Source organism: Chiloscyllium plagiosum, chromosome 6 (genome assembly GCF_004010195.1).
Source record: "Chiloscyllium plagiosum isolate BGI_BamShark_2017 chromosome 6, ASM401019v2, whole genome shotgun sequence".
Classification (NCBI taxonomy): Eukaryota; Metazoa; Chordata; class Chondrichthyes; order Orectolobiformes; family Hemiscylliidae; genus Chiloscyllium; species Chiloscyllium plagiosum.
Window position 1 is genome coordinate 73,993,733 of NC_057715.1, and position 20,670 is coordinate 74,014,402.

Sequence of the window (20,670 nt, forward strand, 5' to 3'; positions counted from 1 at the left end):
TGTTCTGACCATTCTCTTCTGTTTCAGTTTGGCAGCCTTCTATCTGTTCTCTAAACTTAGCACCACTTCCACACCTCTTTGCTCTAAGCTCTTCGCTCTTCATGGCCTATTCATGTTGTCTAAGTTCCCTTTCTCTTTTCTAAATTCATGATTCCTTTCCATTTTTCTTCATTGTTCTTTCTTCTCACTTACCTTCTTTTCTGTTTTTGTGTCTCCTCAAGTTTCTTTGTCCCCTATTTTTCTTCTAACTCAAGTCTTTGCATTTTTTCTTTCTCTCAGTCCAGTTTTTTTTTTCATTTCTATTGGTACCTTATCCAATTCTAACAATGATGCCCCTAATGTCAGGTTTTCTATCTTCTTATTCTAAATGTTGGATAAACTCTTAGCAACATTCAAAGCCAAATTAAAGTTCTGTGAAATAACCCAGCAGAATCGCAACAGGTCAGAACTATAGTGATTGTGACGAGGTCAACCAAATGGATCTCAGAGAATATGAATTCTCTGATTAGGGCTGTTAATCTGGTCCAATCCAGGAGCCATGGCTGACAGATATAAACAGGAGTGTCAGAGGCTCTGCTCACTTTGATAGTTGGCTGTGAAGAAGCCAGACCAGTGTCAAGTACTATGCACGTATAAATAAAGGGTGAGTTGGTGATGGAATGCCTGCTCCTGTGAAGTTATTTCAGTGATGAAAAGAGAAATATTTGCCTGAAGTAATTTGCTTGCAACAGTCATCTTTGAGTTGGATTAAGCATTTCTAGCAACATTTCATTATTTGGGAAGTTTAACTCATTTGATCCTGCCATCGAAGGCTGGGCCCAGAATGTGGAAAAAATGTGTTATGCTTCCAGGCAAGTGACATTAGGGCAGATGCAAAGCAATGAGTAAGTCTCCTGATAGTTTGTGGACCCGCAGATTTTTCGGTTATCAGGAGCCTGATGTTTCCTAAGGCACAAATGCTAAAACCTTTCAAGAGTTGATGGATTTAGTTAAGGAATATTACAACCTAAAGCTTCCTCTAATTCTGAAATGCTATCAATTTTAATCAGCAATTCGAGAACCATGGGAATCCGTGTCAGGATTTTTGACGCAGTTAAGACGAGTGGCAGAGGCGTATGACTTTGGTTTAACCCTTAATGAGATGCTGGGAGACTATTTTGATATGTGGGATTAATGATATAACCATACAAAAGCCAACTAATTGAAGCCCACCCGGACGTCAAATAGACAATACAATTGGTGTTGTCATTGGGACTATTAGCCTAGTCCAATCAGGGACCCCTGGCTGACAGATCTTAACAGGAATGTCAGAGGTTGTGCTCACTCTGAGAGATGGCTCTGAGGAAATCGGACCAATGGCAAGTACTATGTACGTGTAAATGAAGGGTGACGTGGTGAAAAGCTATTTCAAGAATCATATGGTACCCGATATTTCAAAACTAAACTTACTAATCCCTCTTAAATCCAGTTATTTCAAATCTTGCAAAGAGCCTGCAACTATTATGACCCTAGCTGATGTTGTTACTACATAAGCCAGATCCAAGACTAAAATCTGGCTTGATAGACCATATTTTGTTTTGATCTATTGCAGTTGAGTGGTCTTTCACTGAAATACAAGTATGCAAAGCATTTTTTAACAGTAAAAAATAATTTTATCAAGTAAATTTGGGTGGCACAGTGGCTCAGTGGTTAACACTGTGCCTCACAGTGCCAGGACCCGGGTTCAACTCCAGCCTTTGGCAATTGTCTGTGTGGAGTTTGCACATTCTCTCTGTGTCTGCATGGGGTTCCTCTGGATGCTCTCCAAAGATGTATAGGTTAAGTGGATTGGCCATATTAAGTTGCCCATAGTGTCCAGGGATGAACATGCGAGGTGGTGGGAAATGCAAGGAAAAGGTAAGGGGGTGAGTCTGGGTGGGATGTTTTTCAGAGGGTCGGTATGGACCAAATAGCCTCTTCCACACTATTGAGATTCTATGAAATGAAATGCAGATAAAATAAAATAAATTAAACTATTTGCATTTAACCCAAGTTTTAATGTTTTGAAAAACATGGTAAAATGTAATCCCAATAATCTCAAAAGTACCCCATTACAGCCCCTCAAGCAACAGAGAGAATGTCCTTCTGTATTACATTTGTAGAGGTTAAGTTAAATAATGTTTCAATGCCCAGTCCTGAGAATCTGAGAGCCTCTTCCTTAGATTTTTGGGTGATTTTTGAGCGATTATTAGTGATATTTTTTGCTGGTCTGTCCGAACCTCACTTTTCCCATAGCCCTCATTATTTCTGTTAAGTGATTTTCTATTAGGCAAGGTTTCACTGGAATGCAGCTATAGCGTTATGGGAGAACTGCCTCAGGTTGTTCTACTTTAACACGCATTGTGTTAACATGAATTTGCTATAACACCATTGTGGACACTGTTTCTGAAGCACAAAGTTTTAAAGCATGTATTAGTTATAATGTGATTCTGACCCCATTAGTTTAAATGGTGCTGCTATTACACAATTTTCATATAACACAGGTTTGAACAAGAACGGAACTACCATGTTACAGCAGAATTGGCTGTACTATAATTGTCACGCCGTTGCTTTAACAAATTTTGGCTTAAGCAAACTGTAAAATTAATTATTAATATGCTTCTCACTCATACAGGCCAAATTCCACATGCCACTAATTCAAAAGCCAAACTCTAAAGCAAAAGATACTAATATAGACATAAATCACACACATAGATCACTAAAACTGATCTACCATTGTTACTAACACTTCAAGAGTTCTAGCTGTATCATTTTTATACCTAATTTCTCTTGATGTATAGCTTGTTTTCACTGTCTGTTTACATATAGTTATTAAGCTTCCAGTCATTGACGATTTCCCCAAACAAGTTGATGGTGAGAGACTGGGTGATGGTGGTATCATTAAAAGTTGGGGATGGCTGTGTTATTTCTTTTTTGGAGATGTTCATTGTTTACTACAAGCATGGAAAAAATATTACCTGCCAGATGTCAGCTCAGCTTGCTGTTAGCTGCTTAATTCTGTGAATTGAGAATGGAATTGAATACTGTAGCATTATCACTAAACATGACAGAATATCTGTGTTGGACTGACTATGTCCATCAGATGGATGCTGGCCTTATACCCAAAAACCTCCTATATCATGAACTGATCACTGGGTCACTACCTCCTGGGCATCTACATCTCTGCTACAAGGACAACTGCAAGTGTTGTCAAACAGAAAGATCTCGGGGTTCAGATTCATAGCTTCTTGAAAGTGGCATCAGAGACAGACAGGATGGTGAAGAAGGCTTTTAGCATCCTTCCCTTCATTGGTCAGAACATTTTCTCTATGAGTTGGGTCATCGTGTTGCAGCTGTATAGGACATTGGTGAGGCCAATTTTGGGGTACTGTGTACATCTCTGGTCACCTTGCTGTAGGAAGGACATTATAAAGTTGTAAAGGGGGTGGAAAAGATTTACAAGGATGTTACCAGGATGAGAGAGTTTGAGTTATAAGAAAAGGCTGGATACGTTGGGACTATTTTCCCCGGAGTGTTGTGGTTTGGGGTAACCTTCTAGAGGTTTGTAAAATCATGAGGGGCATAAATAAGGTGAATGGCAAAGGTGTTTTCCCTAAGATAAGGCAATTCAAAACAGGACAGCATAGTTTTAAGGTGAGAGGGGAAAGATTTGAAAGATCTGACAAGCAACTTTTTCACACAGAGGGGAGTGCATATATGGAAATAACTGCCCGAGGAGGTGGTAGATGCTGGTACAGTTATGATATTTAAAAGACATTTGGATTGGTACCTGGATAGGAATGGTTTAAAGGGATCTGGGGCAAACGCAGGCAAATGATACTAGTTCAGTTTGGGGAAACTGGTCAACATGGACGAGTTGGACTGAAGGGTCTATTTCCATGCTTTATGGCTCTATGACTCTGTGACAGATGAAGATGGCAGTCATTGACATGGAAAACTAGGAAACAGTTACTAACAGCTGTGATCTTTGAAAGCAATTGCTTAAAAGGACATTGCAAGCACTGAGCAGAATGATGAGCTCAGGTGACTGAGAAGGAGGCCAGAGAAAATAAGAACCAGTGAACCCTGCACCTTTTCAGTCCAATCTCTTCCTCTGCAGCAAATGTAGCAGAGACCGCCATGCCATAATGGAGCCCCTGAGCCTCTCTACACAATGCTTAAAACAGAGTTGGCAATCACAGCTCAATCTATTGACTTAAAAACTGAAGGCTGTCACCACAGTACAAATGAGAAATGTCTTAAAGAAGGTATATTCCAGGTTGAACACTCAAAATGTTATGTTACAACTATAACAAATGCACTTCACTTTTGTCTAAAAATTGCTAATGCATGAAAGGCTAATGGCTTCACTGTTATTGTTCTGAAAGCTAAACCATGTTTAGAAAGCAGATAATATTAAACTTCTTTTTGCTTACCATGTAAAATACTCCCTTGCTTTGGTTTTTTCCATCAAAGTGGAGAAAAAGATTTTGATTTTGCTGCGCCTTTGATATATTCCATCAACGCTGTCCATTGCTCAAGGTGAAGTACATAGAAAACCAGAGGAGATCAAAATGAAAGGGCAAAAGAAACTGACCTGGCTCTTTCAATAATACATACTGTTTGCTAAGAAGTTTACTGAATGACTAACCCTCTTAATGAACAATTAAATATGATAATGTGCCAGTTCACCCATTCAGTAAGGTTCCGATGTAGGATGAAACAGGAATGATTAAACATACTGATTAATAGTGCAGAAAATAAACCGAGGTCATTGAGCAACAGTTTTCATTAGAATGTGTTTGAATTTGATAATGTGCTTTTGTGCTTCTTGATTAGATTTTTAAATGAAAATTTATAATTTTAGAATGGGTTTCCTAATTAGGTGATTTGGTACATCAAGGTTTTCTTTAAATTCCATTTAAATGTTAGAAGATTAAGTAGATACTGTAAAAGTTTAGTCAATAATTGAACCTTCGTGGGAGTTTTATGACTTGCAAACATTGGGTGCAATTTATAAATAATATCATTTGGAGATTTAGCTGACCTTAAAAAATGTGTTGTATCAGTTACAGCGGATTTTATGGCAGTTTCACAATGTTACGCAGAGTTAAGCTGATTGTTTGGTTTAATGTTTGCCAGGAAGCACATGATATGCTGTAAAAATATAATACTGTGCAGCTAGAAACCAATGTCCCAAAGGCTATAAATATGGTATTGATATGGATAAACACTAAAATTTTATGTAACCCTAGTATAAAATAATCTGTTCAAGGATTTTATATTAAATAAGTTCATGTCTTAATAATCATGAACCAAGACTTTAGCAATAAGAATTGTGACAAAAGACATCTCCCAGAACACAGAATTTTGATGTTAATGGATGAAAAGTTTGGAAATAAACTAATCTCTGAAGATCCTTTCCGTACTAATGTATGTGAGAAAGGATGAAATTGGAAAAGACACAACAACTAACATCAGAAAGTCAATTGATTTTGTAGTTTTTGTGATATAACTTTAAGAGGAAATAGCCTGAAGAACAAGTAGCCGGGTTGTAGCTACGTGACCAGTAGCCATTACAAAGTCTAGCTTGCAACATGTAGTGTGAGAAAATGCATCTACATCTTCTTGTAACAGTAATTGCTGAACCTTTACAATGAATTAGACTTTGAGTAATCCTGTAAATCCCATGCCCCCTCCATATTATTATCCAAAGCTGTTTAACACAAGCTTACTAATCTTACACCAGGCTTGAGAAACCTTTGGAATGCTTGAAGAACAGGTTGCAATCTCTACTCTTTTGTAAAAGTACACAAAGCTTGAAGAAACATAGGAGCAAGAGTAGGCTATACAAAGCAAGTTATTTTCTCTGACAAGTGCTTTTAATCAGTAACTAAGAAATATTGAAGTTTCCTGCCAAGAAGTGGAGAAAGGAGATTGAAAAACGGAAAGTCCTGGCAAGCTAAAAGGAATAACACAATAAACTCTATGGACTGATGACATTGAACTGTGTACCTTAGTTTCTTTTCCCTCCATCCATAAAACCATTTCTTTTGTTAAACTGTGTCTGAGTGTTTGTGCTGGCGCAGGGGTTTTAAAAGGAGGAAAGGGTCTTAACTAAAAGAACTATATTTTGATAGTTCATCATTGTTTACATGTGATTATAGCTGAAAATGTGTTGCTGGAAAAGCGCAGCAGGTCAGGCAGCATCCAAGGAACAGGAGAATCGACGTTTCGGGCATAAGCCCTTCTTCAGGAATGAGGAAAGTGTGTCCAGAGCAGGCTAAGATAAAAGGTAGGGAGGAGGGACTTGGGGGAGGGGCGTTGGAAATGCGATAGGTGGAAGGAGGTCAAGGTGAGGGTGATAGGCCGGAGTGTGGGTGGGGGCGGAGAGGTCAGGAAGAAGATTGCAGGTTAGGAAGGCGGTGCTGAGTTCACTGATCCCTGCGGAACTGGTTACAGGCCTCCAATCTGAAAAACAACCCTATTTCACTAGCCTCTGTTTTCTACCATCAAGCCAATTTTGTATACAGTTGACAATCTCTCCCGAAGGAGAAAGTGAGGTCTGCAGATGCTGGAGATCAAAGCTGAAACTTTATTGCTGGAACTGCACAGCAGGTCAGGCAGCATCTAGGGAACAGAAGATTCGACGTTTCGGGCACATGCCCTTCTTCAGGAATGAGCAGAGAGTGTTCAGCAGGAGAAGATAAAAGGTAGGGAGGAGGGACTTGGGGGAGGGGCGTTGGAAATGTGATAGGTGGAAAGAGGTCAAGGTGAGGGTGGTAGGTCGGAGTAGGATGGAGGCGGCGAGGTCAAGAAGAAGACTGCAGGTCAGGACGGCGGTGCCGGGCTGGAGGGATTCGGCTGAGACAAGGTGGGGGGAGGGGGGATGAAGAAACTGGTGAAGTCCAAGTTCATCCCCTGTGGTTGGAGGGTTCCCAGTCGGAAGATAAGATGCTCCTCCTCCGACCGTCGGGTTGTTGTGGTTTGGCGGTGGATGAGTCCAATGACCTGCATATCCTCGGTGGAGTGGGAGGGGGAGTTGAAATGCTGTGCCACAGGTTGGTTGGGTTGGTTCGTCCGGGTGGCCCAGAGGTGCTCTCTGAATCGCTCCGCAAGTAGGCGGCCTGTCTCCCCAATATAGAGGAGGGCACACCGGCTGCAGCGGATGCAGTAGATGATGTGGGTGGAGGTGCAGGTGAATCTGTGGCGGATATGGAAGTTTCCTTTGGGGCCTTGGAGAGGAGTGAGGGGGGAGGTGTGGGCGCAAGTGTTGCACCTCCTGCGGTTGCAAGGGAAGGTGCCGGGAGTGGTGGTTGGGTCGGTGGGGGGTGTGGATCTGACAAGGGTGTCGCGGAGGGAGTGGTCTCTACGGAAAGCTGATAGGGGAGGGGAGGGGAATATATCCTTGGTGCTGGGGTCTGTTTGGAGGTGGCGGAAGTGACGGCGGGTGATGCGCTGTACATGGAGATTGGTGGGGTGGTAGGTGAGGACCAGTGGGGTTCTGTCCTGGTGGCAGTTGGAGGGGCGGGGCTCAAGGGCGGAGGAGCGGGAAGTGGAGGAGATGCGGTGGAGGGCATCGTCGACCACGTCTGGGGGAAATTGCGGTCTTTGAAGAAGGAGGCCATCGGTATTGGAACTGGTCCTCCTGGGAGAAGATGTCTCCTGTTCCTTGGATGCTGCCTGACCTGCTGCGCTTTTCCAGCAACACATTTTCAGCTCTGATCTCCAGCATCTGCAGTCCTCACTTTCTCCTCCTACATGTGATTATAACTTAGTTACTTGTAGTAAACAACCATTCTTGTTAAGAACAAGAACTTGAGGAGAAAGTGAGGTCTGCAGATGCTGGAGAACAAGAACTTGGCCAGTGTTTTCTCTTAACTTGATTCCCTCAGGTAAATCAGGGACTTTGTATGCTTTGATTAAATCATTAACTTTTCTAGTGACCCCAGTAGTAGTGGAGCTTGAGAATCAGCTCAAGTGGTTCGTAACACATGGAACAAAAGTTAAAACTTAATTTAAAAAAACTCATACAAATGTAGGTTGCATCTGGAATGAAGACAAAATAATAGAATACATCACTAAAGAACAAAGAATATAGTCCTCTGTTATGACTAGTTTGTAGAAAGGATTCACCACAAGATTCATTGTGTCAGAAGTAAAACTGGCAGAATATCACTGATGAATGAGACAACAAGGGCATCCGCACCCAGAGAACAAGTGATGCGAACAAACAAATAGCCATTTCAACATAAAGGTGAATTATAATCAATCACTAGTATGTTAACTATTCAGTGGAAACAAAATTTTCCATTGTTCAGGAAACTACGAATGAGCAAAGAATAATGAACTGTTCTGACTTTTACAGGTTAATTTTCTTACCTTCAACACTCTTTCAGGAACAGTCATTTCTATAAAGGCTCGGAGTATTCTGCACTAAGAGTATGTCCAAACTGCCAAATAATTAACTATTTGGTAGCATAGTCCTAAGGTATAATTGTATACTATAATGTGAAATAGAACCCTTACAGTGGGGAAACAGGCCATTCATCCCAATGAATTCAGACCAACCCACCAAACAGCATTCCACCCTACCCAGCCCCCTAACCTATCCTTGTAATCCTACATTTCCCATAGCTAACACACCTAAACTGCACATCCCTGGACACTACTGGGCAATCTAGCATGACTAATCCACCCAACCTGCCCATCTTTGAACTGTGGGAGAAAATCACAGCATCTGACTGAAACCCACCCAGACAAGGAGAGAACATGGCAAACTCCACACTGTCAGTCACCCGAGAGTAGAATTGAACCTGGGACCTTGACATTGTGAGGCAGCAGTGCTAAATACTAAGCCAACATGCTGCCCCTTTTTAAATCAAAGGGACTTTCACAGGCAGCTTAACACAGAGCCTTCATTTAAAAGCATCATCATAGAATCCCTATAAAAATACAATGCACTGAAGAGAGGAATACTGATAGGGACAGTGCATACACACACTGTAACTCAGAAATCTCAAACAGCAGAGGATGGCTTTGAGGTATCACCCCCTGAGTTATGGGGCAGGCATACTCCCGCTGCGCCACTCTGCTAGCTTGCTTGGTATTCATACTTTTGCTTGAACTGGTTGCATTATTCAACGAGATTGTGGCTGATCTGTTAACTTATGCCCCACACACAGCATTTCCGCATATTCCAAAGTGCCTGGATTAACAAATTTATCAATCTTCGATTTAATATTACAATTTAACCTAGAATCATCTGTTGTTAGTGGAGGATAGTACCAAGCCTGTACAACTCTTTTTGTGTAGAAGTGTTTGGTAACTTCACTCCTGAAAGACCTGTTTCTAATTTTCAGACCATGTCCCTAGTGGAGTATTCTGTTGTGATAGAGGTAAATACACTTGCACCATCTGATTTTCCAACATTTATAGATTAAAATGGCTTTAAAAAGGAAAAGAAAATGGAACTAAGATGGTGGGAATGATTACCTCATTGAGCAATGTTCAGGAAAACAATTTAGAATACAGGCATTATGAAAAAGAATGAGGATCAAGGAGATAGCTTGGTAAGTGGCAAATTATTATTGTCACTGGACTGGTAATCCAGGGCTGCAGGCTAATGTTCTGAGCTTATGACTTTAAACACAACATTTGGCTGAAATTTTGAATTCAATAAAAAAAACCTCAGGTATGAAGAAAAGAGACTCTGGTTATCGTATAACTATCATCAATTGTCCTAAAAATCCAACTGATTCTTTAGTGTCCTTGAGAGGACAAAAATCTGCCATGTTTACATGGTCTGGCCTATTTGTGACTCTAGACCAAAGAAATATGATTGAGTTTTAACTGCTATTTGAAATGGCCAAGCAAGGCAAAGGAATAGGCAACAAATGCCAGCCCTGCCAGCAATACCCTCATCCCATTTAAGAATTTTAAAAATCTACTGCTGAAGACAGAGGTACCAAGCTACCTAGACATGCTGGAGAGTGAATGCCACAGGAGACTGCCATTATCTAGGCAGACAGTCACTTGAGATCTGTGTCTTATTTCACCTCTGCAACCCTTTCAATGGATGTCAAGGTTGCTCAGCTTTCAAATTCTTCAATTCTAGCTCCTTGTAAGGAACATCTGTGGACATTGATGACATTTTAGAAAAGGCAGTCATCACTACATCTCACAGGTCAGTGATGCTGGACCTGACATGACTTCCAGACATATGGGACATTGCAGATATAGTGACAGTGTTTCATCTCCAGCTCTAAATTCCCAAATGTACAGGGCAGCATGACTGTACCCATGTGTCCATCAAGAAACCAACTGCCCAGTTAGTGAAATTTATGAACAAGGTTTCATTTTCTCAACATTCAATTGGTTAGCAAACATAAATTATTATTTCACTAGTACGCACTTGATTTCCTAGCTGCTGCTATGAGTCCTCCATCCTCTGGCACTCCAGGACGTGACAGCGCCTCAATCCCCTCACATGGATAGATTTCAGGGTTATCTCTTGAAGAAATGGCCATTCAACATTTTATATGATCCAGAGATAGAACGCAGAGTAATTAAAATTACAAATATTTATTCACAAGGACCCAGCATTGAGTGGGCCAATAAGGCTTACAAGGATGTGATCAATGCAGATCCATTTAGATGATGCCTACAATACACTCCTTCTAGGGTCTTATGCATCATAGTGGTCTGCAGTGTTCATTGTGACATGGCCCTCTTGAGAGATGTGGCCCTTGTAGATAGAGGGTGAGCCAGGAATGACACAGTTCATTAGAGGAAGAGGAGGAGCAGGAGGTGAATGAGGAGGAAGAATTTACAGAACACAATGGCATCCCAATGCTATCGGGCGGTGCCTGGATTGAGTACAATCCTGCAAAGTATCACCAAGATGCAAATGATGTCATATTTTGGATAAGCTCTTCTAAGCCAGGAGGACAAGAACGGTTAGGAACTTACCTGAAAATGTTTCTGAGAACATTTCCATTGAAGATGGAGCCTTGAATAAACTGTGTCCTCGTGTCAAGAGTTTCAATGTTACTCTTCAATAATCCTTGTTTCACTTCACAACAGCTCTTTCATTTCTAGTCACACGCTCAAAGTATGGAAAACAATACATGTAGGGTCTGGTGTCAGTATTTACAGTGTGTTCAGAAATTGAAGGCGTGAACAGTTATGAGCTAGGTAAACCTTGCAGTGATCCACACCACACTCTGCCTGACATGGTTGCCTCATTCTCGATCACTTCTATTTGGTGCTCCCATTGCGGACTCATATACAGTGAGGCAGCCTGCTTTCTTACCGTTGCTTGAATCTGAGATGACTCTAGAGGTCATGTTCATTGCAGATGTGACAGTGAAAGCACATCCAGAAGCATTCCAAGCACTGATCAGTGCAGCCTACAGGGAGTGGCATACATTCTGTGTATGTCTGTCTGATGCTCCTGCATCCACTTTAAGTATTTTCATCTGTGTGGTTAATTCATTGTCTATGACAAGATAAATATCTAAATGACAGTGCACTCTCATCAGTATCTATCAATTTTCTATTGACTTATGTTTGCTAATTGGAGATGTATTTATTGGCTTACTGCTGAATTTATTCTCAAAACAAAGTATGATCTATCTATTACATGAACAATCAAATTCAAGGATTGTAACATTCAAGGCTATGGGCCTAGTGTGGGAAAGTGGGTCTAGAGTAAGTAGTGATGTATTTTTGGTTGTAGAACTTGATGGGCCAAAAGGCCTCTTCTATACTGTGTGATTCTATGATTCATTGCCCTTTGTGGCTCCCATAAGATGCCAGTCTCACAATGGTGAAGATCATATGCTCAATGGCCAGTGTCATTGTGGAGTACATGAGCTGAATGAACTCCTCTGTTCTCAGTCAATGATCCCACATGTCTCAGGGAACTCAGACATGCAGGTAAACATCTATTGTTGCACACCCAAGAGGTACCTCCTCTCCTCTAACTCTTGTGAGCTCAGCTGAGCATAGCTATGTCTGTTCCCTTGGTACATTGCTTTCAACTGTCATTGGCTTGTTCACCTCTTAGAATTGCAGTGACCTGTTGACAGAGAAGTCACGTGTCTAGGTTTATTGTTGTTGGGAGTTTTGGGTGGTCTAGAAAGGTCAGTTGGGGTATGGCCTGCTAAGAGAGAAGTTACCTAACTCATTCTTCTGCACCTTTTTGAGAAACCCCTTCCATGAGAGCTGAAAAAGTAGATGTAGCAATTCTCCTGAGAAGTAACTAGAAGTCTTCCTCAACTGCTTCAGAAAAGATCCCAGTGGAAATCCTTTACCTACAATAATGAACAATTATTTGCCCAAATTGGCTAGTTTGCAATGTCAAGTGAATAGCATGGATTCAATTCCCATAATGGCTGAGGTTACCATGAAGGACTCTGCACAATGTCTTCCCTTACCTGAGGTGTAATGAGAGAGCAATCTGATGATCTGGAGGACAAAGGCAATAACCAGCTTTGCACCTTTGTTTAATAAGAATTGTTTTTTTCGAACAAATCAATAATTTTGTTGCTTATTAAAAAATCTTGTTTGATGGATTTCATTTTGTATTCTGAAAATAATACAGATAAATGGCCATATTAATAACTGGGTAAAACATTTAAAATTTATATTGTGACCAATGGATTGGCAGAACTAGAGAAAAGCAGTGCAGTCCTTCAATCTTGGCTGTAACATGATAAATATATCACAGAATGTCAATATACAGGTCTGGTAAGTGTTCAAAAGTGATATAGATTGTTGGCATTTATCACAAGGGTAACTGAATCTAAAAGTAGGGAAGTGTTCTTGCAGTTGTAGAGGGTCTTGGTAAGAAAATGTATGGAATGCTGCAGACAATTTTGAAATCTATTTGAAAAAGGATATTGCATTAGAAATAATTCTAAGCAGATATGTTCAATTCATTCCTGGGATGAAGGGCTTATCTTATGGAGACAGTTTGATAAAATTAGGCATATATTCTTTGAATGTTATCGAAAAATAAGATCCTAAAGGGCCTTGAAATATGAATATTGCAAAGACTTTTCCTCTTGTGGGAGAGACGAGAAGAAAGGGGCAAGTTTTTTTTATATTAAAGATGTCTTCCATTTAAACAGTGACAGGGTAAATGTTTTTCTCTGAAGGTTATTACTGTCTGGAATCATTTTCCTCAGAAACCACCAGAGGGTTAAATTTATTTAAGGACGTGTTAGGTAGATTTTTGATAGATGGGGTGGGAGTTAAGGTGTATGAGGAGCAGACAAAAAAGTAGAATTTAGATGACAAGCAGGTCAGCCATGATCTTATTAGATTAGATTCCGTACAGTATGAAAGCAGGACCTTTGGCCCAACAAGTCTATACCGACCCTCCAAAGAGTAACCCACCCAGACCCATTCTCCGACCATACATTTATCCCTAACTAATGCACGTCACACTATGGGCAATTTAGCATGGCCAATTCACCTAACCTGCACATCTTTGGATTGTGGGAGGAAACCGGAGCACCCGGAGGAAACCCACGCAGGCACAGGGAGAACGCGCAAACTCTACACAGACAGTCACCCAAGGCCAGATCGAACCCAGATCCTTGGCACTGTGAAGCAGCAGTGCTAACCACTGAGCCACCGTGCTGCCCATTATTGAATGACACGATAAGCTTGATGTGCCCAAAGTAGCCTACTTCTGATTCTAATTCCCCAGTACAGATCAACAGAACAAAAGAGTACCCAATACAAATCCCTCTGGATCATTATTAATTATATTTTTCTAATCTGAAAAAATCTCTGTAGCCACATCTTTTAACATGCACCAATCATTTGTCTCACGTTCCTTTTAATTCCATGTACTTGGCATTAGATTCACACACATGTAAGAACTTACATGCACCTTTCTGATATTTGTTAATTTTATTTTCCCTTGCACTTGTTAATTGTATTTAATTTTATTATCTGTATTTCGAGCACTTTAATTTGTTTCGGTTTGAGGTGAGCATATTTGTCTTCAACATTTCTTTAATTGCGTACTTGTCTGAAACTTAAATTATGTCCACCATTCCCCAAATGTTGCACTACTTTTAGTTTGCCTCTATTCATCACGTAAACCAGGTAAAATACTATTGCTTTCATTACTGGAATAAAAGCATATTGCTTAAGACAGGCCAGAGCAAAACTCGTATAACATTTTATGTCAAAATGTTTGCCTATCATAGTCTATTTCAGCTTAGTTTACTTAGCTTAGCTTACTTACAGTGTGGAAACAGGACCTTCGGCCCAACAAGTCCACACCGACCCACCGAAGCGCAACCTACCCACACCCATTCCCCTATATTTACCCCTTCACCTAACACTACGGGCAATTTAGCATGGCCAATTCACCTAACCTGCACATTTTTGGACTGTGGGAGGAAACCGGAGCACCTGGAGGAAACCCACGCAGACACGGGGAGAATGTGCAAACTCCACACAGTCAGTCGCTTGAGGGTGGAATTGAACCCGGGTCTCTGGCGCTGTGAGGCAGCAGCCAGTTAAAAATTCTTATTGTTAATAAATCATGCTCTTATCCATATGAAAATGTTAGCTTCAATTTCTTTTCAACTCTTCAGCTATGGTAAGTGAGCCAAATGCCTCCGTCACTACCTTGTCTACTTGTGAGGCCACTTTCAAGGAACTATGTACCTACATCCCTAGGTCATTCTATTTGACAACGCTCCCCAGGGCCCTACCATTAACTGTGTAAGTCCTGCCTTAGCTTGTCTTACCTGAATGCAACACCTCGCATTTATCTAATTGAAACTCTATCTACCTTTTCTTGACTCATTTGATCAAGATCCCATTTTACACTTAGTCAACCTTCTTCACTGTCCACTATTCCACGAATTTTGGTGTCATCTGCAAACTTACTAACCATGCTTCCTTTATTCTCATCCAAATCATTTGTATAAATGACTAACAACAGTGGTCCCAGCACTGATCCTAATGGCACACTGTTGGTCACGGGCCTCCTAGCTGAACAACAACCATTTATAACCATCCTCTAACACCCACCATCAAACCAATTTTGTATCCAATTGGGTAGCTATCCCTGGGTCCCTTGTGATCTAACCTTAGTAACCAGTCTTTTTGCGAAACCTTGTCGAAAGTCTTGCTGAAGACTATGTAGACAACATCTAACACTCTGCCTTCATCTATCTTCTTGGTCACCTCTTCAAAAAAACTCAATCAAGTTAGTGAGACACAGTTTCTCAAGCACAAAGCCATGCTGACTATCTCTAATCAGTCCTTCTCTTTCCAAATGCATGTAAATCTTGCCCTTCAAAGTCTCCTCCAACAACTTTTCACCACTGACATTTAGGCTTAATGGTCTGTAGTTCCCTGGCTTTTCCTTTCAGCCTTTCTTAAATAATGTGCAACATTAGCAACACTCCAGTTTTCCAGCACATCACCCTTTGCTGTAGATGATACAAACATCTCTCCTAGGGCACTGCAATTGCTTCACTAGCTTTCCACAAAACCCTGTGATATACTTGATCAGATCACAGGGACTTGTCTACTTTTATGCAGCATTTTAAGATCTCGAGCAACTCCTCTTCTGTAATGTGGACTGTTTTCAAGATATCACTATTTATTTCCCTAGCTTCCATGCCTTTCTCCACAGTAAATACTGTCATGATATATTCATTTAGGATCTCACCTATTTCCTATGGTTCCACACAAAGATAGCCTCATTGGTCGTTAAGGGGCCCTATTCTCTCCCTAGGTACTTCTTTGCCCTTAATACTTTTGTAGAATCTCTTTGGATTCTCCTTAACCTTACCTGCCAAAGCATCTCATGTCCCTTTTTTGCCATCCTGATTTCCCTCTTAAGTGTACTCCTACACCGCCTATTCTTCGATGGGATTCACTTGACCCAGCTGTCTATACCTGACATATGTTTCCTTCTTTTTCTTGACCAGAGCCTCAATATCTCTAGTTGTCCAATGTTCCCTACTCCTGCCAGCCTTGCCCTCCAAACTAACAGGAACATGTTGTCCCTGAACTCTCATTATGAAAGCCTCTCACTTGCCAGACATCCCTTTACCTGTGAAAGGCTTCCCTCATTCAACCTTCGAAAATTCTTGTTTAATACCATTAAAATCAGCCTTGCCACAATTTAGAACTTTAACTTGAGAACAAGGCCGATCTCTTTCCATATCTATTGGGTGTTCCCCCAATAACACCGCAGTCACTTGCCTGTCTTATTTCCCAAGATGAGGTAAGCTTTTGCCCCTTCTCTAGTAGGGCCATCTACATATTGATTAAGAAATTCCTCCACATCCAAGCTCTTAACATTATGGCAGTTCCAGTTTATATTTGAAAAGTTAAAATCCCCCACTATTACAACCCCATTATTCTTACAGCCATCTGAAATCTATCCATATATTTGTTCCTCAATTTCCTGCAGACTACTGGGGGCCCTATCATACAACCCCTTCAAAGTGATCACCTCCCTTCTTATTTCTCAGTTCCACCCATATAGCTTCACTGGACGATCACCCAGGAATAGCCTAAGTACTGCTACGATATTTTCCCTAATCAAAAACGCCACTCCACCTTCTTTCTTGCCTCCCTTTCTAGCCTTCCTATAGCATCTGTATCTCAGAAAGATGGACTTTTAGTCCTGTCCCTCCCTCAGCCACATTTCTGTAATAGCTATGATATCCCAGTCTCATTTTCCCATTCACACACTGAGTTCAACTGCCTTTCCTGTCAGGCTTCTTTCATTCAAATAAATGCAGTTTAATTAATCAATCTTCCCTTCTTCTCTGCAGTGTTCTTGCCTGCCTTGTTTATTTTATTTGTTCTCTTTAACTTCTGTACCAGCCTCAACATTCTCTCTTGTCTCACTACTGCTTAGAATCCCACCCCTCTGCCAAACCTGTTTAAACCCTCCCGAGTAGCTCTCGCAAATCTCCCTGCCAGAATATGGTCCCCCTTCAGATCAGGTGCAACCTTGTCCCTTTTGTATTAGTCATTTCTGGTGAGAAGAAATCCCAATGATCCAAAAATCTGAATATTTGTCCCCAACACCAGCTTCGCAGCCACGCATTAATCTGCCCTACTCTCATATTCATACTCTCAATGACATGTGGCACCAGAATAATCTAGAGATTACTATCCTTGAGATGCTGCATTTTAACATCCTGCCTAACTTCCTATATTCACTCTGCATGGCCTCATCGCTTTTTCTACTTATGTCATTGGTACCAATATGTACAACAACTGCTGGTTGCTCATGCTACCTTTTGAGAATTTGCTGCAACAATCTTGAGGCAACACACTATCCTAGAATCTTGCTTGTGGATTCAGAACCTTGCTCTGTGCCCCTGAAAAGAGAGTCCCCTATCACAATTACTCACTTGGACTTAGCCATATCATGTATTATAGCAGAGCCAGTTGCGGTGCCAAAGGTCTGGCTGCTGCTGCACTTTCTCCTGATAAGCTATACCCTCCAACAGTATCCAAAACGGTATACTTGTTTGAGAGGGAAATAGCCACAGGGAACTCCTGCACTACCTATCTACCTTTGCTGTAAGTCACCCATCTACCTGCCTATACCTATGGTGTGACCACCTCCCTGAAGCTACTATTTATCACATTCTGTGCCTCCTGTTTGCACCTCAGCACTTCCAACTGCCATTCAAATCAATCCATGCAGTTTGAGAGGAACTGCAGCCAGACAAACTTCCTGCAAATATACTTGCCGAGGACAGACAACTGTTCCATGACCTTCCACATCTGACAGGAAGAGCATACCATTCCATTGATTGCCATCTACGCCCCTTTAACAACCAGCAGACTGAGGTGTAATAAAAGGTCTTACTTTACCCATACCTTGTTGCTGCTCGCCCTCCTCAAAGAAGCCTGGTAATCACATGGACCCACCTTAGATCTAACCAGCAGCATCTTGATCATAAAGCAGCCGCTTGCAAAAATGGCCAGAACAAAATATAGTAATATGTCCCTCTCCTACACTTAGCTCAATTCCCAGCGTTCACACTCCCTGCTAGTCTCAATCTGTGCTGGGAGCAATTTATTGGGAGGTCATGTTGCGGCTGTACAGGACATTGGTTAGGCCACTGTTGGAATATTGCGTGCAATTCTGGTCTCCTTCCTATTAGAAAGACGTTGTGAAACTTGAAAGGGTTCAGAAAAGATTTACAAGGATGTTGCCAGGGTTGGAGGATTTGACCTATAGGGAGAGGCTGAACAGGCTGGGGCTGTTTTCCCTGGAGCGTCGGAGGTTGAGGGGTGACCTTATAGAAGTTTACAAAATCATGAGGGTCATGGAGGATAAATAGATAAAGTCATTTCCCTGGGGTCGGGGAGTCCAGAATGAGAGGACATAGGTTTAGGGTGAGAGGGGAAAGATATAAAAGAGACTTAAGGGGCAACTTTTTCACACAGAGAGTGGTACATGTATGGGATGAGCTGCCAAAGGAAGTGGTGGAGGCTGGTACAATTACAATGTTTAACAGGCGTTTGGATGGGTATATGAATAGGAAGGGTTTGGAGGGATATGGGCCGGGTGCTGTCAGGTGAGACTAGATTGGGTTGGGATATCTGGTCAGCATGGATGGGTTGGACCGAAAGGCCTGTTTCCATGTTGTACATCTCTATGACTCTATGACTCTAGGCCTAACCTTCACAGTATAAGGCCTGCCCTGCTACAAGAGCCAGATCTAACCAGTTTACTTAATTATCTTAACTAATAGCTACAGCAAGAACAGAGCTTGTTTAAACTTTCTTAATACCTGAGAAAAAAACAACCCTTAAATGTCTAGCCTTCCCTTACCCACAATTTTTGATTTTAACAATGCAAAAGATTAAGATTCATACTTTTAAACTCCCACACTTAGCTCAATTCCCAGCATTTACACTCTCTTGCGGAGTCTACACTAAGTCTTCAGAGACTCTTTGTTAAGGAGAGAGGCATCCAGGTATGTGTTCTTATCCCACCTTCCTCTCAGACCTGCCAGAACGTTCCATGGTCTTTGGTCAAGGGGTCATGAGCTGGATTCAAATCTTCCAGTGGGGTCCCTCGCTGTTGCCATTCTGGAAGTTATAACATGTTTGTCCTTGGGCAGTCATGATGCCAGAATGTCTGATCGACACTTCTTCAACAGATAATCCTCGGGCTGGATGTAACTGGTTCCCCTGAACCTCCAAAACCTCTTCGATCTTGGTTTCCACCATTTTCTGTAACCAATAGCTGCCAGCTGCTGTTTAGTGGGTTGTCATGTCTGACGTCACCAGCTGGGGTAAATTTAGGATGTCCAATTTTGGATCTGTGGTTTCTTGACCAGACCAGTGAGGTTACATATCTTAACTCAATTCTAAAGGATTTTATTTAGTTCATTTTTTTTACTTGAATTCTTATGACATTGTGCTATAATACTGTTTCATTTAAGATTGCTACCCATTTCTCTTTTATTATTCTTTTTCCCTTGCTAACATCCAGAATATTTTGTATTCTCAGATCCATTTCAAATAATTATTTTCAATGAAACAACACAATAAAATGATATAGTTTATAAACTAAGGAAATCTAAATTAAAATGCAAGTATTTTTAATGCACACAGTGGCCCTGAACCTTTGTAGTTTTCTGTAATAACTTTGACAACTTATGAGGTAGCTCTGGACCTTCCATTGCCATTCTATTCAATTGTGTGAAAAGTATTTTGTTAGGCTCATGGAATTTTTGGAACAATATCTGAAACAAATCTAGTCAAAATGGAAAACTATGGTATTCGACAGGGTTCCCCATGGGAGACTGATTAGCAAGGTTAGATCTCATGGAATACAGGGAGAACTAATCATTTGGATACAGAACTGGCTCAAAGGTAGAAGACAGTGGGTGGTGGTGAAGGGTCGCTCTTCAGACTGGAGGCTTGTGACCAGTGGAGTGCCACAAGGATCGGTGCTTGGTCCTCTACTTTTTGTCATTTATAGAAATGATTTGGATGTGACCATAAGAGGTATAGTTAGTAAGTTTGCAGATGACACCAAAATTGAAGGTGTAGTGGACAATGAAAGAAGGTTACCTCGAATTACAATGGGATCTTGATCAGATGGGCCAATGGGCTGAGAAGTGGAAGATGGAGTTTAATTTAGATAAATGGGAGGTGCTGCATTTTGGGAAAGCAAATCTTGGCAGGACTTATACACTTAATGATAAGGTCCTAGGGAGTGTTGCTGAACAAAGAGACCTTGGAATACAGGTTCATAGCTCCTTCAAAGTGGAGTTTCAGGTAGATAGGATAGTGAAGAAGGCGTTTGGTATGCTTTCCTTTATTGGTCAGAGTATTGAGTACAGGAGTTCGGAGGTCATGTTGCGGCTGTACAGGACATTGGTTAGGCGACTGTTGGAATATTGCATGCAATTCTGGTCTCCTTGCTATCAGAAAGGTGTTGTGAAACTTGAAAGGGTTCAGAAAAGATTTACAAGGATGTTGCCAGGGTTGGAGGATTTGAGCTATAGGGACAGGCTGAACAGGCTGGGGCTGTTTTCCCTGGAGCGTCGGAGGCTGAGGGGTGACCTTATAGAGGTTTACAAAATTATGAGGGGCATGGATAGGATAAATAGACAATGTCGC

General features: G+C 41.3%; 1 protein-coding gene across 1 annotated transcript in view; it reads right to left on the reverse strand.

The window, feature by feature from the left end:
- The window catches only part of LOC122550704 (solute carrier family 35 member F2-like), a 65,563-nt gene extending 60,916 nt beyond the window's left edge, over positions 1 to 4,647 (reverse strand). The window contains exon 1 of the mRNA XM_043691839.1: positions 4,455 to 4,647. Coding sequence (XP_043547774.1) covers positions 4,455 to 4,552 — 98 coding nt within the window. The 5' untranslated portion in view covers positions 4,553 to 4,647. The remainder of the gene's footprint in view (positions 1 to 4,454) is intronic.
- Between the last annotated feature and the right edge of the window lie 16,023 nt (positions 4,648 to 20,670).